The following is a 25,051-nucleotide window of genomic DNA, read 5'->3' as shown; positions in this document are numbered from 1 at the left end:
GTAGGTCTACAATCTTGTCCCTGACATCCTTGGAGAGCTCTTTGGTCTTGGCCATGGTGGAGAGTTTGGAATCTGATTGATTGATTGCTTCTGTGGACAGGTGTCTTTTATACAGGTAACAAACTGAGATTAGGAGCACTCCCTTTAAGAGTGTGCTCCTAATCTCAGCTTGTTACCTGTATAAAAGACACCTGGGAGCCAGAAATCTTTCTGATTGAGAGGGGGTCAAATACTTATTTCCCTCATTATAATGCAAATAAATGTATAACATTTTTGACATGCGGTTTTCTGGATATATTTGTTGTTATTCTGTCTCTCACTGTTCAAATAAACCTACCATTAAAATTATAGACTGATCATTTCTTTGTCCGTGGGCAAACGTACAAAATCAGCAGGGGATCAAATAGTTTTTTCCCTTTTTTCCCTCACTGTATATTGTGATCACTACATCTGATGGATCTGGATACTGCTTTAAAACAAATATCTGCAGCGTTAGTAAAAATGTGATCAATACATGTTGATGATATAATTCCTGTGCTGTTTGTAACTCTCTGGTAGGTTGACTGACAACCTGATCCAGGTTGGTGCTGGAGGAATGTCACACCCAGAAAAACACAATGTCAGACTTTAAAAAAGGACCATTTAAACACATGGAATCTGATCTACTCTATATTCAAACTGACAGACTCCATATTCAATTCATGTTTTCTAATAAAAACATTAACATATATTTTAGAGTATACTTTGTACAATTCAATTTCATATGGTATGAACAAGTAAACACATTCTCAGTCAACAATATAAGACAATGGGAGCACTGTGTATGTTCTCTGATTAATTTAAAGTCAATGTGATGTGAAATATCAATTTATCCACAAGGAGAAGTAATTAAGTCAATGTGATGTGAAATATCAGTTTACACAGTAGGAGAAGTAATTTTTCTGTGTGTGGATTCTCACGTGCCTTTTAAGTGAAATTTGTAAGGCTTCTCCCATGGGTGTATTTAGATCATGATATTTCACGTTTCCTAACAAGCTAAAACTCTTTCCACACTAGGCACAATGGAAAGCCTTCTCCCCTGTGTGTGTTCTCTCATTTCTTTTCAAGTTTCCTAAATGGTTAAAACTCATTCCACACAGGGCGCAATGGAAAGGCTTCGGTGTGTGTCCACATGTCTTTTCAGGCTTCCTAACCTGGTAAACCTAGTTCCACACTGGGAGCAATGGTAAGGCTTATCCCCTGTGTGTATTTGCTCATGAGATTTCATGTTTCCTAACATGCTAAAACCCTTTCCACACTGGGCGCAATGATATGGCTTCTCCCCAGTGTGTATTCGCACATGAGATTGCAGGTTTCCTAACATGCGAAAACTCTTTCCACACTCGGTGCAATGGTATGGCTTCTCCCCCGTGTGTAATCGCGCATGAGATTGCAAGTTTCCTAACGAGCTAAAACTCTTTCCACACTGGGCGCAACGGTATGGCTTCTCCCCTGTGTGTATTCGCTCATGAGCTATTAGGCCTCCTAACCTGTTAAAACTTTTTCCACAATGGGAGCAGCGGTAAGGCTTCTCACCTGTGTGTATTCGGCCATGAACTTTCAGGCTTCCTTGCTGTCTAAAACACTTTCCACAATGGGAGCAGTGGTAAGGCTTCTCCCCGGTGTGTATTCGGCCATGAGCTTTCAGGCTTCCTAACTGGATAAAACTCTTTCCACACTGGGAGCAGTGGTAAGGCTTCTCCCCTGTGAGAGTCCTCTCATGTCTTTTCTGGCTTCCTAACTTGGCAAAACTCTTTCCAAACTGGGAGCAGAGGTGTCGTCTTGCTGGTTTGGACGTCTCTGGTTCCTCCAAGTTTCGTTTTCCTCCTGCCAAAGACAGTGTTTATTTAAAGAGAGACTTGAATGAAACCTCCACATGATAAACTGCCTTGCAATGAGGTTTAATCCAAATCAGATCCCTCAATAACCTGAGGCCAGTTTTCAAACATTTCATCATTTAAAACAATCTTGGTGTGATTTTAAAACAAATGTTGTACAGCTTCCTGGTAATATGTTAACATTACTTATTCATTCTGTTTTAGAAGTCAGAACACAAACAACCAAACAGTTCTACGACACTCAAGACACAGACATCTCTGGATTCCTATCGACCAGGCGGTTCTTAATATATAACCTTCATAGCTGTATGATACAGAATGCGACCTACACACTTCCTTAAACCTAAATTAAGCAAATAAGTAATTGTCAAAAAAAATAATATTTTTTTACATTTGAGACAGACACAAAGCACATCAGTAATATCTCCCCGTTGTCTCAAGGGTTAGACACAATGTTGATTTAGATGTTCACAAATTTTTACATTTTGACTAATCACTAATGTCATGATATTTTAGGTAAAGTAAAAAGAATGTGAAATATTTGGGGCAGATTTTTTTTAAAGGATTATTGTATTTATTTTTTTACCGCCTTTTTCCTCCCCAATTTTCATCAATTGGTAGTTACAGTCTTGTCTCATCGCTACAACTCCCGTACGGACTCGGGAGAGGCGAACGTCATGCGTCCTCCGAAACACAACCGCACTGCTTCTTGACACGATACACAATTAACCCAGAAGCCAACCGCACTTATGTGTCGGAGGAAACACCTTACACCTGGCGACCATGTCAGCGTGCATGCGCCCGGCCCGCCACAGGAGTCGCTAGAGCGCGATGGGACAAGGACATCCTGACCAGCCAAACCCTCCCCCAACCCGGACGACGCTGGGCCAATTGGCTCTCCTGGTCGTGGCCGGTTGCGACAGAGCTGGGTATCAAACCAGAATCTGTATTAATGCAGCTAGCACAATGCAGTTCCTTAGACGCTGCGCCACTCGGAAGGCTGCATTTATATTTCTGTTCAGTATATATATTTTATATTTGAGATTCTTCAAAGTAGCCAGCCTTTGCCTTGACAGCTTTGCACACTTTTGGCATTCTGTCAACTAGCTTCACCTGAAAGGCATTTTCCAACAGTCTTGAAGCAGTTCCAACATATGCTGAGCACTTATTGGTTGCTTTTCCTTCACTCTGCAGTCCAACTCATCCCAAACCATCTCAATTGGGCTGAGGTTGGGTGATTGTGGAGGCCAAGGTCATCTGATGCAGCACTCCATCACTCTCCTTATTGGTAAAATAGCCGTTACACAGCCTGGAGGTGTGTTTTGGCTCATTGTCCTGTTGAAAAACAAATGACAGTCCCACTAAGCACAAACCAGATGGGATGGCGTATCGCTGCAGAATGCTATGGTAGCCAACCTGGTTAAGTGTGACTTGAATTCTAAATAAATCACTGACAGTGTCACCAGCAAAGCACCCCCACACCATTGCACCTCCTCCATTCTTCATGGTGGAAACCACACATGCAGAGATCATCCGTTCACCTACTCGAAATTTTCTAGATTGATTGACCTTCATGTCTTAAAGTAATGATGGATTGTCGTTTTTCTTTGCTTACTTGAGCTGTTCTTGCCATAATATGGACTTGGTCTTTTACCAAATAGGGCATCTTCTGTATACCACCCCTACCATGTCACAACACAACTGATTGGCTGAAACGCATTAAGAAAGAAACTCCACAAATGAACTTTTAACAAGGCACACCTGTTAATTGAAATGCAATCCAGGTGAACTCCTCATGAAGCTGGTTGAGAGAATTCCAAGAGTGTGCAAGGCAAACGGTGGCTACTTTGAAGAATTTCAAACATAAAATAAATTTTGATATGTTTAACCCTTTTTTGGTTACTATATGATTTCATAAGTGTTATTTCATAGTTTTGATGTCTTCACTATTATTCTCCAATGTAGAAAATAGTACAAAATTAAGAAAAACCCTTGAATGAGTAGTTGTGTCCTAACTTTTGACTGGTACTGTAGTCAACCTGAGCATGTGTAACGGAGGTAAGAACGTGCCATAAGCTCACTCCACAGCTATCAAAACATACATGGTTAGCAGATGTTAATGCGAGTGCAGCGAAATGCTTGTGCTTCTAGTTCCGACCATGCAGTAATATCTAACAATTTCACAACAACTACCTTTCACACACAAGTGTAAAGGAATGAATAAGAATATGTATATATAAATATATGGATGAGCGATTGCCGAACGGCATAGGCAAGATGCAGTAGATGGTATAGAGTACAGTATATACATATGAGATGAGTAATGTAGGGTATGTAAACATGATATAAAGTGGCATTGTTTAAAGTGACTAGTGATACATGTATTACATCACATTTTCTATTATTAAAGTGGCTAGAGATTTGAGTCAGTATGTTGGCAGCAGCCACTCAATGTTAGCGATGGCTGTTTAACAGTCTGATGGCCTTGAGATAGAAGCTGTTTTTCAGTCTCTTGGTCCCAGCTTTGATGCACCTGTACTGACCTCGCCTACTGGATGATAGCGGGGTGAACAGGCAGTGGCTCGGGTGGTTGTTGTCCTTGATGAGCTTTTTGGCCTTCCTGTGACATCGGGTGGTGTAGGTGTCCTGGAGGGTAGGTAGTTTGCCCCCGGTGATGCGTTGTGCAGACCTCACCACCCTCTGGAGAGCCTTACGGTTGTAGGCGGAGCAGTTGCCGTACCAGACGGTGATACAGCCCAACAGGATGCTCTCGATTATGCATCTGTAAAAGTTTGTGAGTGTTTTTGGTGACAAGCCAAATTTCTTCAGCCTCCTGAGGTTGAAGAGGCGCAGTTGCGCTATCGCTGTCGCTGTTGCGCCTTCTTCACCACACTGTCTGTGTGGGTGGACCATTTCAGTTTGTCCGTGATGTGTATTCCGAGGAACTTAAAAACTTCCCACCTTCTCCACTACTGTCCCATGATGTGGATGGGGGGTGCTCCCTCTGCTGTTTCCTGATGTCCACGATCATCTCCTTTGTTTCGTTGACATTGAGTGTGAGGTCATTTTCCTGACACCACACTCCGAGGGCCCTCACCTCCTCCCTGTAGGCCGTCTCATCGTTGTTGGTAATCAAGCCTACCAAACCTTCCTGTTTTAGTTTCTGTCTATAGGCTGGGAGCAACAAAATGGAGTCGTGGTCAGATTTGCCGAAAGGAGGGCTTTGTATGCGTTGCGTAAGTTAGAGTAACAATGATCCAGAATTTTGCCAGCCCGGGTCGCTGGCAAAATTTAAGGAGCCTTGTTTTCAGATTAGCCTTGTAAAATCCCCAGCTACAATAAATGCAGCCTCAGGATATGTGGTTTCCAGTTTACATAGAGTCCAATGAAGTTCTTTCAGGGCCGTTGATGTGTCTGCTTGGGGGGGATATACAGTCTTGGCCAAAAGTTTTGAGAATGACACAAATAGTAATTTTCAAAGAGTCTGCTGCCACAGTTTGTATGATGGCAATTTGCATATACTCCAGAATGTTATGAAGAGTGATCAGATGAATAGCAATTAATTGCAAAGTCCCTCTTTGCCATGCAAATTAACCGAATCCCCCAAAAACATTCCCACTGCATTTCAGCCCTGCCACAAAAGGACCAGCTGACATAATGTCAGTGATTCTCTCGTTAACACAGGTGTGAGTGTTGACGAGGACAAGGCTGGAGATCCCTCTGTCATGCTGATTGAGTTCGAATCACAGACTGGAAGCTTCAAAAGGAGGGTGGTGCTTTGAATCATTGTTCTTCCTCTGCCAACCATGGTTACCTGCAAGGAAACACGTGCTGTCATCATTGCTTTGCACAAAAAGGGCTTCACAGGCAAGGATATTGCTGCCAGTAAGATCAGCAACCATTTATCGCATCGTCAACAACTTCAAGGAGAGCGGTTCAATTGTTGTGAAGAAGGCTTCAGGGCGCCCAAGAAAGTCCAGCAAGCGCCAGGACCGTCTCCTAAAGTTGATTCAGCCGCGGGACCGTGGCACCACCAGTACAGAGCTTGCTGAGGAATGGCAGCAGGCAGGTGTGAGTGCATCCGCACGCACACTGAGGCGAAGACTTTTGGAGGATGGCCTGGTGTCAAGAAGGGCAGCAAAGAAGCCACTTCTCTCCAGGAAAAACATCAGGGACAGACTGATATTCTGCAAAAGGTACAGGGATTGGACTGCTGAGGACTGGAGTAAAGTCATTTTCTCTGATGAATCCCCTTTCCGATTGTTTGGGGCATCCGGAAAAATGCTTGTCCGGAGAAGACAAGGTGAGCGCTACCATCAGTCCTGTGTCATGCCAACAGTAAAGCATCCTGAGACCATTCATGTGTGGGGTTGCTTCTCAGCCAAGGGAGTGGGCTCACTCACAATTTTGCCAAAGAACACAGCCATGAATAAAGAATGGTACCAACACATCCTCCGAGAGTAACTTCTCCCAACCATCCAAGAACAGTTTGGTGACGAACAATTCCTTTTCTAGCATTATGGCGCACCTTGCCATAAGGCAAAAGTGATAAGTGGCTCGGGGAACAAAACATCAATATTTTGGGTCCATGGCCAGGAAACTCCCCAGACCTTAATCCCATTGAGAACTTGTGGTCAATCCTCAAGAGGCGGGTGGACAAACAAAAACCCACAAATTCTGACAAACTCCAAGCATTGATTATGCAAGAATGGGCTGCCATCATTCAGGATGTGGCCCAGAAGTTAATTGACAGCATGCCAGGGCGGATTGCAGAGGTCTTGAAAAAGAAGGGTCAACACTGCAAATATTGACTCTTTGCATCAACTTCATGTAATTGTCAATAAAATCCTTTGACACTTATGAAATGCTTGTAATTATATTTCAGTATTCCATAGTAACATCTGACAAAAATATCTAAAGACACTGAAGCAGCAAACTTTGTGGAAATTAATATTTGTCATTCTCAAAACATTCGGCCACGACTGTATACCACTGTGATATAATCGAAGAGAATTCTCTTGGTAGATAACGTGGTCGGCATTTGATTGTCAGGAATTCTAGGTCAGGTGAACAAAAGGACTTGAGTTCCTGTATGTTGTTATGATCACACCACAACCACGACTAAGGCATACATTCCCACCCTTCTTCTTACCAGAGAGATGTTTGTTTCGGTCAGCGCGATGCGTGAAGAAACCAGGTGGCTGTACCAACTCTGATAACGTATCCCGAGTGAGCCATGTTTCCGTGAAACAGAGAACGTTAGCTTGAAACGTTGCAGATGGAGATATCCAGGGACAGTGGAGGAAGCTAAACTGTTGGCACCACACTGACGTCAGTTACACATTAACAAATCAAGTTAGTCATTTCCAAATTAAACAACGTTCTGTAAGGTCTATATGTTGGAGTTCAGGCTTCGTTTGACCTGTTAAAGTAGGAAATTGAATTAATTTTGTCCGTTACAGAGACGAAGAACAAGTCTCACAAAAAAATGCTTTTCATTTAATCATATTTCATAGCTTTTAGAAAAGGTTTACAGAGCTTGTTTTAAATATATATTTGCCATTTTTAACAAGTTCTGTAGATCAGATGTTAATGAAGCAATACAGACCACATTGAAGTGTCTTGAGTTTTGTTTGCCTGTTCTAGTCTTGTAAAGATAGGGGGTTGACTGGGACAGACAATGTAACATCCATAATGTTTTGAGGAACAGTTTATGTAAAACATGAACCTTACATCAGATCATCTTGAAACTTTCTCTCCAAAGCTAGCTTTCGTCAAGGTTTTATATGGTCAATTGGTTTCTCTCAGTCCACCTTCATGTCAACTAACAGAACTCTGCTGGTTGTCCTGGTAACAGATACCAGTGGTCAGATCTATTTTATTTGTTCAAACTAAACTACAGCACTTACTTTGAGTCAAATCTGATCCTTTCTTCTCTTCTCCTCCTCTCACAGTTCCACTCAGCCCCGTTGATTTCCTGCAGTCCACCAGCAGCACAGACAACCTCTTCATACCCAGCAGTGAGGCGCTACCAGGAGAGGCACGACACAGGGACTCCAGGAGGGAGGGAGGGCTAGTGTTGTCCTGGTAACCATAAAGAGGGGACACAGACACATATCATTATGGATGCTGATGTCACTGTTGCCATAAAGTGCTTAACAGAAACCCAGCCCAGACCCTGATAGAGCAAGCTGTATGCTAGACCAGACCAAGCTGTACCATCTGGTGTTCTGATCTGGAGAGACTCTTCTCTGACTCGTCAGCATCAGGATGTTGTTGAGGCTCCCCAGAGGATCCACAATAGTCATGTCTCTCTCCTGTGTGAATGAGAACATCAAACAGATGGTAAACTTATGATCTTCTATTGCAATCACAAAGGGTCTTACAAGAGCCATTAATATTTCTAAAAAGGGCCTAAAATTGGCCACTTTCATCATGATTTTATAAAATATTGTTTATGGGTTCCTTTTGTGTCCTGTTTGATATTTTAAGTAAACAATTATGCACCAGTATTGAATTTTAAAAGGCTGTTATATTAGATTAAGTGCTCTTTAATATAGACCACATGGAGAATTCAATTCATCTAATTACAAGTTCCCAGAATATATGTACCAATGGCAGATTGTCCCTTAAACAATTCCTACAGTACTGAAGAACATATTCAAGTGTAGAACTTCAGTAGAATGCCCATTTAAAACCCCACATTAGTTCAACAACTGCATAGTTTGTGTCCCTGTTTTTAAGATAGTACTCACTAGTGGTAATCGGTACTTCAGTCTCCTCCTCCTTTTTCACTCCCAAGACATGTTCCTCCTCCTCTTTAATTGAGATAGCGTCCTCTTCCACTCCAAAATGTTCTTCCTCTTCTTTTACTACATTCTCATCTTCCTTATTTTTGATTCTGAAAGCTTCTACCTCCTCTTCCACTCTGACAACCTCTTTCACATCTTCCTCTTTCACTGTAATATCATCCTCTTCTTTCACTGTGATAGCCTCCTCTTCCTCCTTTTCCATTCTGAATGCTTCTTCGTCACCTTTCACCAGAGCTTCTTTCTCCATCTTGCTTAGTGTGTTTATGCTCCGGGAGATTAGCCTAACGAGGTATCAAGTTAACACATTCGCTAATTTCACAAGCAAATTACGTTGAAATGAGCTAGTAGATAGAGTAATATACACAAAACCGCTTCAATGATTCTGTTTTATGTTTGCTAGCACACCACCGCGTTGGTTGAATCAGTAGCCTTTTGTCGCTGTTTATGTCCTGTCCACTAGATTAAACGTAACGCAAGAAGCATCACCTGAAAAACTCACATCGCCATCTGCTGACTGGAGTGGGAAACGCAGATTGGAAGAAAAATCTCCATTACAATCTTTATTCTGGCAAACAATGTCATAAGAAGTAATTTAAAAACAACCAGATGTTATATTTTCTCTTCCTTCCTACAGCCAATACTCTTCCTACAGCCAATACTTTCCTCCAGGGCTGGCCTGCCTATTAGGCAGGATTAGGTGACATATTGAAGAGGGTGGCATATTCAGAGATAAATTGACCAAGGCTCATCACTAACAACACATAATAACACCTCACATAATGATGCCCAAAAACAATGAAAACTTCTCTCACCCAGTGGCATATGGGCTATTTAGGTGAGTGTTGGTGTTGCCACATGAAGCAGTTTGCATAAGGCAACATGGACAGATAGGGCTCTACCTGTGTAGAGCACATGCCCCTTTACCCTTCCTGTCTCTAAAGTGTCCTTTTGGTTGGAGGTATAATTTGGATTCAATTTTTCTCATAGTTATTCTGAACCCACTGCCTGCAAGTCGTTGTTAAATTCACCTAAGTGATTAGTATTTTCCTTCAACTTTCTGAAGAGGAAACAGCCCGGAAATGCCCCTGTCTGAGTGCATTTGTCTGCCACTATGTGTAGCTGTTAGTGATGATGCTAATGTAGTAGAGTTAAAATGGTTATTCCAGCAAACTTCAAATTATTAGAATAGTACAGAACGCAGAACAGAACAATCAGGTTGAGGGTCAGTGGCCAAAAGCCCGCGAACAGGAATATTCCAAGTTCAGACAGAAAGGGGGGGGAGTCAGATCGCCAGGAACTTTACTTTTGGTTTCTAATTTTAATTGTTGCGCTACTGGTGATGCCTGTTAATGTTAGGTAGGCAGCTACAGTAGCTGAATGATGTTAACATCTTCAGGTTTTGTTTCATTAAATGTATTTTATTTTATCTGGGTGCTTACGTCACCTACTAACACCCTGGTACTACCCATAGCTCCCGCTCTCCTCAGTCTGAGAAAACACTGAGAGAGAAAGGTACGGGTTGCAGATTACTGCTTTGTAGAAGTCCGTAACGTGAAATAAATAAACGTCCCAAGGTTAATGCTGTAGATATTGTTATAAGGGGATGTGAGACTATCGAAACACGTAACTTTCAGAGTTTTATTGTTGTTATTAATATAGTTACAGAGTGCTAAAAGTGTTGCTAGCTAGCATGACTTTCTTTCTGTGATGCAGACGGCTAGCTGAGCTGCCGACTAGTGATGGTGTTGCATTATGGGGGATGTAGGTTTTGCCCTCTAAGGCGATTTTACGTTGTAACTTGTTTGTGTTGCAGTGGTTTTGTACATGAGTTGTTGTATTTTGCTACTATCAACACTGAAAGCACCTAGCAATGTATTGGGGATGTGAGACAGGATATGTGTTTTACCTTTCTTCATGCTCCTGTGTAGAACAACTTGTCAGGTGGTGCATTGGAGACTGATGTGTTCCTGTCCTGTCTTTTCACAATACTATTGCAGATCAACATAAAAGCCTAAAAGATAGCCGTGGTGTCGCTCTTCATTTCTTGGTTCTCCTGTGGTGCATAAGAAACCCGGTACACTAATGACAGCCATTATCTGGTTGATAGAAAAGCTTTCCCAAAAAACCTTGTCAACTCAATGTTAACTTCAAAGTAGTCTATGTCTACCTGGCAGAATGATATCATGATTATTTGCATCAAGCCAGTTGTGATTTGTTCAGCAAACTCTGCAATCACATGTGTGCTACAGAGACACCACTAACCAAGCAAGGCTCTTGCTGGTGCCACTTGCATTAAAGGGTATCTACACACAAAAACAAAAATGTATTAGATTTTTCTCAGACTTCAAAAGTGGTCTCCTGATGTGGTTTAAGTATTGTTGTGGACTTAGAACATCCAATGTTGTTGTTTTTCTATTAACAGTGTGATTTTGAGAGGGAAAAACAGGGACAAATCAGAAACCTGGAAACACAGAAAACAGAATAATAAATAAATAAACGGAATTAGGTAAGAAAAATTCTAAAAGATTTGATAGAGATGTTATATATAGATAGAGATGTTATAGGGCCCTAAATATTCTATACATTTTCTCTCATTACTGTATTATTTAGAGATAGTTTAGAGTAACAGCTGTATCCTGAAGTGACCTTTAACCTCCCTGCTCCTCAATACTTCTTCCACTGGATCAAAGCTTCAGCCAAGTAGGATACATGATAGTGGAAACACATGGAGTAGGGTTGGATATAGTCATGGTAGTATACATGATAGTGGAAACACATGGAGTCTGGTTGGATATAGTCATGGTAGGATACATGATAGTAGCAACACATGGAGTTGGGTTGGATATAGTAATGGTAGGATACATGATAGTGGAAACACATGGAGTAGGGTTGGATATAGTCATGGTAGGATACATGATAGTAACAACACATGGAGTTGGGTTGGATATAGTCATGGTAGGATACATGATAGTGGCAACACATGGAGTAGGGTTGGATATAGTCATGGTAGGATACATGATAGTAGCAACACATGGACTAGGGTTGGATATAGTCATGGTAGGATACATGATAGTGGTAACACATGGAGTTGGGTTGGATATAATCATGGTAGGATACATGATAGTAGCAACACATGGAGTAGGGTTGGATATAGTCATGGTAGGATACAATGTTACATTTTAACTGCAACTGTGTGGTCATTGTTACTTAGTGCAGCATTTTTTCCAGTTCAAAAAGTTTAACAAAATACTTTACTCAACATATTGTGCTGCTTTCTGTTGCAGAACCTTTTTTGTGTGTGTGTGTGTGGGGGGGTTGTTGTTGACCAGATGAACCCCACACCCACATATTAATGTTGTCTCTACCCACACATATTAATGTTGTCTCTACCCACACATATTAATGTTGTCTCTACCCACACATATTAATGTTGTCTCTACCACACATATTAATGTTGTCTCTACCACACATATTAATGTTGTCTCTACCACACATATTGTTGTCTCTACCCACACATATTAATGTTGTCTCTACCACACATATTAATGTTGTGTCTACCCAGGGCTTCTCTCCAGGGAACTGTTGGATGTCATCTTGCATAAACAACAGATGGAGGGTCTGATTAGCAGCCTATTCAGTAGAAAGAGTTGAAATGACAAGATTATGTTATAATGCTGTTATTGCATCAAATGGTTGTTTTATGCAACAGAATAAGGGGTTGTTAGAACACTCATCTGTGTGTGTTCTACTGAGGATGGGCCTCTGAGATTTACGATGTCTTTGGGTGATACCACATTCCAGAGCATGAGTTAATGTTTCTTACTGGGGTACCAGGGGGAGATGGCTCCAGTATGGAGTTGGGGGGACCTCGGGGAGATGGCTCCAGTATGGAGTTGGGGGGGTACCAGGTGGAGATGGCTCCAGTATGGAGTTGGGGGGGTACCAGGTGGAGATGGCTCCAGTATGGAGTTGGGGGGGCCTCGGGGAGATGGCTCCAGTATGGAGTTGGGGGGGCCTCGGGGAGATGGCTCCAGTATGGAGTTGGGGGGGCCTCGGGGAGATGGCTCCAGTATGGAGTTGGGGGGGCCTCGGGGAGATGGCTCCAGTATGGAGTTGGGGGGGCCTCGGGGAGATGGCTCCAGTATGGAATTGGGGGTACCAGGTGGAGATGGCTCCAGTATGGAGTTGGGGCGTACCAGGTGGAGATGGCTCCAGTATGGAGTTGGGGGGGCCTCGGGGTGATGGCTCCAGTATGGAGTTGGGGGACCAGGGGGAGATGGCTCCAGTATGGAGTTGGCAGACCAGGGGGAGATGGCTCCAGTATGGAGTTGGGGGACCAGGGGGAGATGGCTCCAGTATGGAGTTGGCAGACCAGGGGGAGATGGCTCCAGTATGGAGTTGGGGGGTACCAGGGGGAGATGGCTCCAGTATGGAGTTGGGGGGTACCAGGGGGAGATGGCTCCAGTCTGGAGTTGGGGGGGCAGATCTTGGGATCTCCATGACGAGAACCGTTGTTAGAGCAGAAACTGTCTGCTGTGAATTATAAGTATCTTTCATACAAATCTTAACCTTGTGACCCGTTCCATACATCTGGTGTTTGTCATGTAGACTGAAGGAGGATGGACTTTGCTATAAAATTCTGTGGCTCAAACCAGCTCGTTGAGTTCTGTGATCACCTCCAGGGGTGAAATAAAATGCTGTGGCTCAAATCAGATCGTTGAGTTCTCAGTGATCACCTCCAGGGGTGATTACCGACCAGCTCCATTACTGCAGTAATTAAATAATAAAGTTCACTTGTTTTGAAGAAATGTAAAGGACTCTCTTTTTGATTACAATAATTCCACCACAATGGTCAAGAGGTTGTGAACCTAGAGGGGCCCTTGAACACATGCTGTGTTTAGGTACACGTTTTCTGTTTATGAAGGAATAAATGATTGACAGGATATATTACACACAAAAAAAGATAATTCTAATCTTTAACGATGTGCCCTTTACTAATGACTTCAACGGATCATTTTACCCAGGAGTGGGACAACATTCCACAGGCCACAATCAACAGCCTGATCAACTATAGGCAAATGGTGGTCACATCAGATACTGACTGGTTTTCTGATCGTGCCCCTACCATTTCTTCAAGGCATCATTGACCAACAGATGCATATCTGTATTCCCAGTTATGTGAAATCCATAGATAAGGGTCCAATGAATTTATTTCAATGGACTTTTTCCTTATATGAACTGTAACTCAGTAACATCTTTGAAATTGTTGCATTTTGAGTTTATATTTTTGTTCAGTATTTACATATACATATACATATATATATATATATATATATATATATATATATATATATATATCACACACACACATACATATATATACACACACATACATATATATACACACACACACAAAAACATATATGGGGGATTGGAAATGATGCAATCTATGTTCCATATTAAAGCTGATCTTCCCCCTAGGACCAATGACTTTTTTTTCTGAAAATGAGAGCATGTATGGTATGATACAATATATATTGTCTAACAAATCCATAAACACAATCCACTATATTACATGCAGTACAGAAAACACTTGAAAGTCAATACACATTGAATCTCTGGGGACTACTGGCCCACCATTTATTGGACCTGCACCTGTCCTATGTCCCACTGTTCAGAGGCCTTCATCTTCCCTATGTCCTACTGTTCAGCCTACATCTGTCCTAAATCCTGCTGTTCAGCCTACATCGGGCCTATGTCCTACTGTTCAGCCTACATCTATCCTATGTTCTACTGTTCAGACTGTGTGTAATCTTTCATGTCTTTTATGGTTACATAAGTGGGTAAAACTCCTTCCACACTGGGAGCAGTGGTAAGGCTTCTCCCCTGTGTGTATTCTCTGATGTGTTTTCAGTTTACATAAGTGGGCAAAACTCTTTCCACACTGGGAGCAGGGGTATGGCTTCTCCCCTGTGTGTAATATCTTGTGTGTTTTTAGGTTACATGAGTGGGTAAAACGCTTTCCACACTGGGAGCAGGGGTAAGGCTTCTCCCCTGTGTGTAATCTCTCGTGTGTTTTCAGGTTACATAAGTGGGCAAAACTCCTTCCACACTGGGAGCAGTGGTAAGGCTTCTCCCCTGTGTGTATTCTCTGATGCGTTTTCAGTTTACATAAGTGAGCAGAACTCTTTCCACACTGGGAGCATTGGAAAGGCTTCTCCCCTGTGTGTATGCTCTCATGTTTTTTCAGGTTGCTTTTCTGGTTAAAACGCTTTCCACACTGGGAGCAGTGGTAAGGCTTCTCCCCTGTGTGTATTCTCTCATGTTTTTTCAGGTGCTCTTTCTGGTTAAAACTCTTTCCACAATGGGAGCAGAGGTGTTGTTTTGCTGGTTTGGACTTCACTGGCTCTGGTTCCTCTGAGTCTGGTCTTTCTCCTGCCAAAGACAGAGTGTTCATTTAAATAGAGACCTGAACGAAACCTCCACATAACAAAACGGCCTAGCTATGAGGGTAAATTCTAATCAGATCCCTCAATAGTCTGAGGCCAATTTGAACAATCTTGGTGTGATTAAAAAAAAAAAGTGGTAATTACTAATAATATTTTATAAGTCAGATCACAAAAAACTAAACAGTTCTAGGACACTCAAGACAAAAGACGTTGCTGGATTCCAATCGATCAGGTGGTTCTAAATATATAACCTTCATAGCTGTATGATACAGAATGTGACTTACGCACTTCCTTAAACCTAAAATAAGTAAGTCATTTTAAGTGTCAGTCCAAAACTTGTTTACGTTGAAGACAAAGCACATCAGTAACATCTCCGCGTTGTTGAAAGGGTTCGACACGCTGTTTAAATGGCCCAATTTCTTATTTAGACGTTGACAGATTTTCAACATTTTGACTATCGCTGATGTCATGACATTTTGGGTAAAGTAAAAAATAAGAAGGTGAAATATTTTGGGTAGATGTTCCTAAAACTGATAGTCACACACACACACACACATATATATATTTAGGCTTATTATAGTCTGAAACGGCTTGTTCATTTACGTCATGAATTCCATATGACACCATCATATGTTTCTAAAACTGATAGTAACTATACTGAACAAAAATATAAACGCAAAGTGTTGGTCCCATGTTTCATGAGCTGAAATAAAATATTGCAGAATTTTTCCATACGTACAAAAAGCTTATTTCTCTCAAAATTGTGCACAAATTTTACATCCCTGTTAGTGAACATTTATTCTTTGCCAAGATAATCCATCCACCTGACAGGTGTGGCATATCAACAAGCTGATTAAATAGCATTATCATTACACAAGTGCACCTTGTGCTGGGGCCAATTAAAAGGCCACTCTAAAATGTGCAGTTTTGTCACACAAAAATGCCACAGATGTCTCAGAGGGAGCGGGCAATTGGTATGCTGACTGCAGGAATATCCACTGGAGCTGTTGCCATGGAATCTTATGTATAGTACCAGTCAAAATGGTGGACTCACCTACTCAAGGGTTTTTCTTTACTTTTACATTGTAGAATAACAGTAGACATCAAAACTATGAATAAACATAAGGAATCATGTAGTAACCAAAAGTGTTTAACAAATCAAAATATATATTAGATTCTTCAAAGTAGCCCCCCCCCCCTTCGCCTTGATGACAGCTTGGTATTCTCTCAACCAGCTTCACATGGAATGCTTTTCCAACCAGTCTTGAAGGAGTTCACACATATGCTGAGAACTTGTTGGCTACTTTTCCTTCACTCTGCGGTCCGACTCATCCCAAACCATCTCAATTTGGTTGAGGTTGGGGGATTGTGGAGGCCAGGTTATCTGATGCAGCACTCCATCACTCTCCTTTTTTGTCACATAGCCTTTACACAGCCTGGAGGTGTGTTGGGTCATTGTCCTGTTGAAAAACAAATGAAAGTCCCACTAAGCGCAAACCAGAAGGGATTGCGTAATCGCTGCAGAATGCTGTGGTAGCCATGCTGATTAAGTGTGCCTTCTAAATCAATCACTGACAGAGTCAACAGCAAAGCACCCGTACACCATCACACATACGGAGATCATCCATTCACCTACTCTGCGTTTGAAACCAAAGATTGCAAATTTGGACTCATCAGACCAAAGGACAGATATCCACCGGGTCTAATGTCCATTTCTCGTGTTTCTTGGCCCAAGCAAGTCTCTTTTTATTGGTGTCCTTTAGTAGTGGTTTCTTTGCAGCAATTCAACCATGAAGACCTGATTCACACAGTCTCCTCTGAATAGTTGATGTTGAGATGTGTCTCTTAATTGAACTCTGTGAAGCATTTATTTGGGCTGGTAACTAATGAACTTTCCTCTGCAGTAGAAGTAACTCTGGGTCTTCCTTTCCCGTGGAGGTCCTCATGAGAGCCAGTTTCATCATAGCGCTTGATGTTTTATGTGACTGCACTTGAAGAAACTTTCAAAGTTCTTGAAATGTTTGTGTTTTGACTGACCTTCATGTCGTCAAGTAATGATGGACTGTCATTTCGCTTTGCTTATTTGAGCTGTTCTTGCCATAATATGGACTAGATCTTTTACCAAATAGGACCATCTTCTGTATACCCCCCTACCTTGTCACAACACAACTGATTGAAGGAACGCATGAAGAAAAGAAATTCCACAAACTTTTAACAAGGCACACCTGTTAATTTAAATGCATTCCAGTTGACTACCTCATGAAGCTGGTTGAGAGTATGCCAAGAGTTTGCAAAGCTGTCATCAGGGCAAAGGGTGGCTACTTTGAAGAATCTCAAATATAAAATATATTTTGATTTGTTTAACACTTTTTTGGTTACTACATGATTCCATATGTGTTGTTTCATAGTTGATGTCTTCACTATTATTCTACAATGTAGAACATAGTAATAATAATTTTAAAAACACCTGGAATAAGTAGGTGTGTCCAAACTTTTGACTGGTTACTGTACATTCCTCAACCATAAGCCGCCTCCAACGTCATTTTAGAGAATTTGCCAGTACTTCCAACCGGCCTCACGCAGACCATGTGTATTAGCGCCAGCCCAGGACCTCCACATCAGGCTTCTTCACCTGCGGGAGACTGAGACCAGCAACCTGGACAGCTGATGAAACAGAGTAGTGTGTCTCTCTGTAATAAAGCCCTTTTGTGTGGGAAAATGAATTCCGATTGTCTGGGCCTGGCTCCCCACCGGGTGGAGCCCACCCATAGCTGCCCCCCTGCCCAGAGATGTGAAGTCCATAGATTAGGGTCTAATGAATTCATTGACATTGACTGATTTCCTTATATGTACTGTAAATCGTTGAAATTGTTGCGTTTATATTTTGTTCAGTATATTTTGTTCATATATATAAAATAGCCATATTATAAAGTATGAAAAGATTTGTTCATTCACATGTCATGAATTCACTATGACATCATATTTTTATACGTTTTATTAGACTTTTATTATGTAATAGATCATATGGGTTGAGTAGTGTTTTATTATGTAATAGATCATACGGGTTTGAGTAGTGTTTTATTATGTAATAGATCATAAGTGAAGAATGGCGCTGAAGGAGATGGCTGACGTTTTACGATCCCGTAACAATTATGCGATTTTGTATGTTTTTTTAAGTGTTATTTCTAACTTATTCTATACATAACATTTCTGCTATTATGACCGAAAATAGCTTCTAGATATCAGGACAGTGGTTACTCACCCTGTACTGGAGAAATACTTTTTCTTCAATGAGTCGGACGGGAAGGATTTAGTTCAGACGCCCGACAAGGCCCTCATCCTCGTCATTCGCAGGAGAAAGAGACGGAGGTATTGACAACAAAGGTCCGGGTGCCTTGTAAGGATCTGTCGCCGAGAGGGCAATCTACCTTTACCATCAGTCCTATTAGCCAACGTACAATCAATCGATAATAACATAGACGAACTACGATCACTTATATCCTACCAACAAGACATTAAAAACTGTAATATCTTATGTTTCACAGAGTCGTGGTTGAACGACAACATGAATAATATACAGCTGGCGGGTTAAGCTTTTTCGGCAGGATAGAACAGTGGCCTCTGGTAAGACAAGGGGTGGTGGTCTATGTATATTTGTAAACAACAGCTGGTGCACGAAATCTTGAGGTTTTGCTCACCTGAGGTAGAGTATCTGGGGGCTCCCGAGTGGCGCAGTGGTCTAAGGCAATGTATCTCAGTGCTAGAGGTGTCATTAGACACCCTGGTTCGAATCCAGGCTGTATCACAACCGGCTGTGATTGGGAGTCCCATAGGGCGGCGCACAATTTGCCCAGCGTCATCCGGTGTAGGCCGTCATTGTAAATAAGAACTTGTTCTTAACTGAATTGACTAGTTGAATAAAGGTTAAATAAAAATATGGCCATGGTTTTGCTCGCCTGAGGTAGAGTATCTCATGATAAGCCCACGATAAGACAACACTATTTACCAAGAGAGTTTTCATCTGTATTTTTCATAGCTGTCTATATTCCACCACAGAACGAAGCTGGTAATAAGACTGCTCTCAACCAACTCTACAAGGCCACAAGCAAACAGGAAAACACTCAGAGGCGGCACTCCTAGTGGCCGGGGACTTTAATGCTGGGAAACTCAAATCCGTTTTACCTCATTTCTACCAGCATGTAAAATGTACAACCAGAGCGGGGGAAAAAACAACTCTAGACCACCTTTACTCCACACACAGAGACGCGTACAAAGCTTTCCCTCGCCCACCATTCTATCCTCCTGATTCCTGCTTACAAGCAAAAACTAAAGCAGGAAGCACCAGTGACTCGGTCAATAAGAAAGTGGTCAGATGAAGCAGATGCTAAACTACAGGACTGTTTTGCTAGCACAGACTGGAATATGTTCCAGGATTCTTCCGATGGCATTGAGGAGTACACCACATCAGTCACTGGCTTCATCAATAAGTGCATCGATGACAGCGTCTCCACAGTGACGGTACGTACATACTCCAATCAGAAGGCATGGATTACAGGCACATCCGCACTGAGCTAAATGGTTTAGCTGCTGCATTCACGGAGCGGTACTCTAACCCAGAAGCTTATAAGAGATCCTGCTATGCCCTCCGACAAACCATCAAACAGGCAAAGCTTCAATACAGGACTAAGATCTAATCGTACTACACCGGCTCCGACGCTCATCCAGTGTGGCAGGGCTTGCAAACTATTACAGACTACAAAGGGAAGCACAGCCGTGACCTGTCCAGTGACACGAGCCTACCAGACAAGCTAGATTACTTCTATGCTCTCTTTAAGGCAAGTAACACTGAAGCATGCATGAGAGCATCAGCTGTTCCGGACAACTGTGTGATCAAGCTCGCCGCAGCTGATGCGAGTAAGACCTTTAAACAAGTCAACATTCCCAAGGACGCAGGCGCCGACAGAGATCGCTGCCTCGCTTCGCGTTCCTAGGAAACTATGCAGTATTTTGTTTTTTTTATGTATTATTTCTTACATTGTTACCCCAGGTAATCTTAGGTTTTATTACATACAGTCGGGAGGAACTATTGGATATAAGAGCAACATTCACCAACTCACCAACATTACGACCAGGAATAAGACTTTCCCGAAGCGGATCCTCTGTTTGGCCTACCACCCAGGACAATGGATCGGATCCCACCCAGCGACCCAAAACAACGATGCCGTAGAAGAAGGGGCAGACGGAGCGGTCTTCTGGTCAGGCTCCGTAGACGGGCATATCGCGCACCGTTCCTGAGCATACTACTCGCCAATGTCCACTTTCTTGACAACAAGGTAGACGAAATCCGGGCAAGGGTAGCATTCCAGAGAGACATCAGAGACTGTAACGTTCTTTGTTTCACGGAAACATGGCTCACTCGAGACACGCTATCTGAGTCGGTACAGCCACCTGGTTTCTTCACGCATCGCGCCGACAGAAACAAACATCTCTCTGGTAAGAAGAAGTGCGGGGGGTGTATGCCTTATGATTAACGAGACGTGGTGTGATCATAACAATATACAGGAACTCAAGTCCTTTTGTTTACCTGACTTAGAATTCCTCACTATCAAATGCCGACCGGATTATCTACCAAGAGAACTCTCTTCGATCATAATCACAGTCGTGTATATCCCCCCCAAGCAGACACATCAACGGCCCTGAAAGAACTTCATTGGACTCTATGTAAACTGGAAACCACATATCCTGAGGCTGCATTTATTGTAGCCGGGGATTTTAACAAGGCTAATCTGAAAACAAGGCTCCCCAAATTCTATCAGCATATCGATTGTGCTACCAGAGGTAGCAAAACCCCGGATCATTGTTATTCTAACTTCCGTGACGCATATAAGGCCCTCCCCCGACCTCCCTTCGGAAAAGCTGACCACGACTCCATTTTGTTGCTCCCGGCCTATAGACAGAAACTGGTCCGACCAATCGGATTCCACGCTTCAAGATTGCTTCAATCACGTGGACTGGGATATGTTCCGCATTGCGTCGAACAACAACATTGACGAATACGCTGATTCGGTGTGCGAGTTCATTAACAAGTGCATCGGTGATGTTGTACCCACAGCGTCTATTAAAACATTCCCCAACCAGAAACCGTGGATTGATGGCAGCATTCACGCAAAACTGAAAGCGCAAACCACTGCTTTTAATCAGGGCAAGGTGACAGGAAACATGACCGAATACAAACAGTGTAGCTATTCCCTCCGCAAGGCAATCAAACAAGCTAAGTGTCAGTATAGAGACAAAGTGGAGTCGCAATTCAACGATATTCAACGATCACTGTAGAGCCTCTAGCCCTGCTCATTATACCTTATCCAACCTCTCAGTTCCTCCACCCACACATGCTATGACATCTTCTGGTTTCAATGATGTTTCTAGAGACAATATCTCTCTCATAATCACTAAATGCCTAGGTTTACCTCCTCTGTACTCACATCCCACCATACCTTTGTCTGTACATTATACCTTGAAGCTATTTTATCGCCCCCAGAAACCTGCTCCTTTTTCTCTCTATTCTGGACGTCACAGACGACCAATTCTTATAGCTTTTAGCCGTACCCTCATACTTATTCTTCTCTGCTCCTCTGGGGATGTAGAGGTGAATCCAGGCCCTGCAGTGCCTGGCTCCACTCCTACTCCCCAGGCGCTCTCTTTTGATGACTTCTGTAACCGTAATAACCTTGGTTTCATGCATGTTAACATTAGAAGCCTCCTCCCTAAGTTTGTTTTATTCACTGCTTTAGCACACTCTGCCAACCCGGATGTCCTAGCTGTGTCTGAATCTTGGCTTAGGAAGTCCACCAAAAACTCTGAAATCTTCATCCCTAACTACAACGTTTTCAGACAAGATAGAACGACCAAAGGGGGCGGTGATGCAATCTACTGCAGAGATAGCCTGCAGAGTTCTGTCCTGCTATCCAGGTCTGTACCCAAACAATTTGAACTTCTACTTTTAAAAATCCACCTCTCCAAAAACAAGTCTCTCACCGTTGCCGCCTGCTATAGACCCCCCTCGGCCCCTAGTTGTGCTCTGGACACCATATGTGAACTGATTGCCCCCCATCTATCTTCAGAGCTCGTGCTACTAGGTGACCTAAACTGGGACATGCTTAACACCCCAGCCATCCTACAATCCAAGCTTGATGCCCTCAATCTCACACAAATTATTAATGAACCCACCAGGTACAACCCCAAAGCCGCAAACACTGGCACCCTCATAGATATCATCCTAACCAACGTGCCCTCTAAATACACCTCTGCTGTTTTCAACCAAGATCTCAGCGATCACTGCCTCATTGCCTGCACCCGTAATGGGTCAGCGGTCAAACGACCTCCACTCATCACTGTCAAACGCTCCCTGAAACATTTCAACGAGCAAGCCTTTCTAATCGACCTGGCCCTGGTATCCTGGAAGGATATTGACCTCATCCCGTCAGTAGAGGATGCCTGGTTATTTTTTTTAAATGCCTTCCTCTCCATCTTAAATAAGCATGCCCCTTTCAAGAAATTTAGAACCAGGAACAGATATAGCCCTTGGTTCTCCCCAGACCTGACTGCCCTTAACCAACACAAAAATATCCTGTGGCGTTCTGCATTAGCATCGAACTGCCTCCGCGATATGCAACTTTTTAGGGAAGTTAGAAACCAATACACACAGGCAGTTAGAAACGCCAAGGCTAGCTTTTTCAAACAGAAATTCGCTTCGTGCAACTCCAACTCTAAAAAGTTCTGGGACATTGTAAAGTCCATGGAGAATAAGAACACCTCCTCCCAACTGCCCACTGCACTGAGGATAGGAAACTCTGTCACCACCGATAAGCCCACTATAATTGAGAATTTCAACAAGCATTTTTCTACGGCTGGCCATGCTTTCCACCTAACTACCCCTACTGCATTCAACAGCACTGCACCCCCCACAGCTACTCGCCCAAGCCTCCCCCATTTCTCCTTCTCCCAAATCCATTCAGCTGATGTTCTGAAAGAGCTGCAAAATCTGGACCCCTACAAATCAGCTGGGCTTGACAATCTGGACCCTTTCTTTCTAAAATTATCTGCCGAAATTATTGCAACCCCTATTACTAGCCTGTTCAACCTCTCTTTCGTGTCGTCTGAGATTCCCATAGATTGGAAAGCAGCTGTTGTCATCCCCCTCTTCAAAGGAGGTGACACTCTTGACCCAAATTGCTACAGACCTATATCCATCCTACCCTGCCTTTCTAAGGTCTTCGAAAGCCAAGTCAACAAACAGATTACCGACCATTTCGAATCCCACCGCACCCTCTCCGCTATGCAATCTGGTTTCAGAGCTGGTCATGGGTGCACCTCAGCCACGCTCAAGGTCCTAAACGACATCGTAACCGCCATCGATAAGAAACAATACTGTGCTGCCGTATTCATTGACCTGGCCAAAGCTTTTGACTCTGTTAATCACCACATCCTCATCGGCAGACTCAGTAGCCTTGGTTTCTCAAACGATTGCGTCGCCTGGTTCACCAACTACTTCTCTGACAGAGTTCAGTGTGTCAAATCGGAGGGCCTACTGTCTGGACCTCTGGCAGTCTCTATGGGGGTACCACAGGGTTCAATTCTTGGGCCAACTCTTTTCTCTGTATACATAAATGATGTCGCTCTTGCTGCTGGTGAATCTCTGATCCACCTCTACGCAGACGACACCATTCTGTACACTTCTGGCCCTTCTTTGGACACTGTGTTAACAACCCTCCAGACGAGCTTCAATGCCATTCAACTCTCCTTCCGTGGTCTCCAACTGCTCCTAAACACAAGTAAAACTAAATGCATGCTCTTCAACCGATCGCTGCCTGCACCTGCCCGCCTGTCCAGCATCACTTCTCTGGACGGTTCTGACTTAGAATTTGTGGACAACTACAAATACCTAGGTGTCTGGTTAGACTGTAAACTCTCCTTCCAGACTCACATCAATCATCTCCAATCCAAAGTGAAATCTCGAATTGGCTTCCTATTTCGCAACAAAGCATCCTTCACTCATGCTGCCAAACATACCCTCGTAAAACTGACCATCCTACCAATCCTCGACTTCGGCGATGTCATTTACAAAATAGCTTCCAATACCCTACTCAACAAGCTGGATGCAGTCTATCACAGTGCCATCCGTTTTGTCACCAAAGCCCCATATACTACCCACCACTGCGACCTGTACGCTCTCGTTGGCTGGCCTTCGCTTCATAATCGTCGCCAAACACATTGGCTCCAGGTCATCTACTAGGCCCTGCTAGGTAAAGTCCCCCCTTATCTCCGCTCACTGGTCACCATAGCAGCACCCACCTGTAGCACGCGCTCCAGCAGGTATATCTCTCTGGTCACCCCTAAAGCCAACTCCTCCTTTGGTCGTCTCTCCTTCCAGTTCTCTGCTGCCAATGACTGGAACGAACTACAAAAATCTCTGAAACTGGAAACACTTATCTCCCTCACTAGCTTTAAGCACCAGCTGTCAGAGCAGCTCACAGATCACTGCACCTGTACATAGCCCATCTATAATTTAGCCCAAACTACTACCTCTTCCCCTACTGTATTTATTTATTTTGCTCCTTTGCACCATATTATTTATATTTTATCTCTGAACTTTCTTCAAACTACAAATCTACCATTCCAGTGTTTTTCTTGCTATACTTTATTTACTTTGCCACCATGGCATTTTTTTGCCTTTACCTCCCTTATCTCACATCATTTGCTCACATTGTATATAATCTTATTTTATTTTTTTCTACTGCATCATTGATTGTATGTTGTTTTATTCCATGTGTAACTCTGTGTTTTTGTATGTTGTCGAACTGCTTTGCTTTATCTTGGCCAGGTCGCAATTGTAAATGAGAACTTGTTCTCAACT

At 42.9% G+C, this 25,051-nt stretch overlaps 2 protein-coding genes across 2 annotated transcripts; both read right to left on the bottom strand.

Annotated features, from left to right (window-relative positions):
• Positions 1–656: 656 nt before the first annotated feature.
• LOC106608471 (uncharacterized) lies at positions 657–9,183 on the bottom strand. The gene is made up of 4 exons (XM_014206402.3): positions 8,633–9,183; positions 8,097–8,194; positions 7,787–7,961; positions 657–1,866 (listed from the first exon to the last, which is right to left on the bottom strand). The coding sequence occupies exons 1-4, from the start codon at positions 8,934–8,936 to the stop codon at positions 1,127–1,129; spliced, it is 1,317 nt and encodes a 438-aa protein (XP_014061877.2). The 5' UTR covers positions 8,937–9,183; the 3' UTR covers positions 657–1,126.
• Positions 9,184–14,075: 4,892 nt separating this feature from the next.
• Positions 14,076–15,154, bottom strand: LOC106608470 (uncharacterized). The gene has a single exon (XM_014206400.3). It carries the CDS (start codon positions 15,144–15,146, stop codon positions 14,487–14,489), a length of 660 nt encoding a protein of 219 aa, XP_014061875.2. The 5' UTR covers positions 15,147–15,154; the 3' UTR covers positions 14,076–14,486.
• Positions 15,155–25,051: the final 9,897 nt, after the last annotated feature.

Source organism: Salmo salar, chromosome 02 (genome assembly GCF_965601325.2).
Source record: "Salmo salar chromosome 02, fSalSal1, whole genome shotgun sequence".
Taxonomy (NCBI): domain Eukaryota; kingdom Metazoa; phylum Chordata; class Actinopteri; order Salmoniformes; family Salmonidae; genus Salmo; species Salmo salar.
This window is presented reverse-complemented; position numbering and strand designations above follow the sequence as displayed.

What these genes read in the sequence shown, in the direction of transcription:
- LOC106608470 (XM_014206400.3), bottom strand. Translation starts at nt 15,146, where the DNA reads ATGAACACTCTGTCTTTGGCAGGAGAAAGACCAGACTCAGAGGAACCA.
- LOC106608471 (XM_014206402.3), bottom strand. Translation starts at nt 8,936, where the DNA reads ATGGAGAAAGAAGCTCTGGTGAAAGGTGACGAAGAAGCATTCAGAATG. An exon ending in TGAAGTACCGATTACCACTA is followed by an intron (nt 8,195 to 8,632) that starts GTGAGTACTATC and finishes TCATTCACACAG; the next exon opens with GAGAGAGACATGACTATTGT. An exon ending in CCAGATCAGAACACCAGATG is followed by an intron (nt 7,962 to 8,096) that starts GTACAGCTTGGT and finishes TATGGTTACCAG; the next exon opens with GACAACACTAGCCCTCCCTC.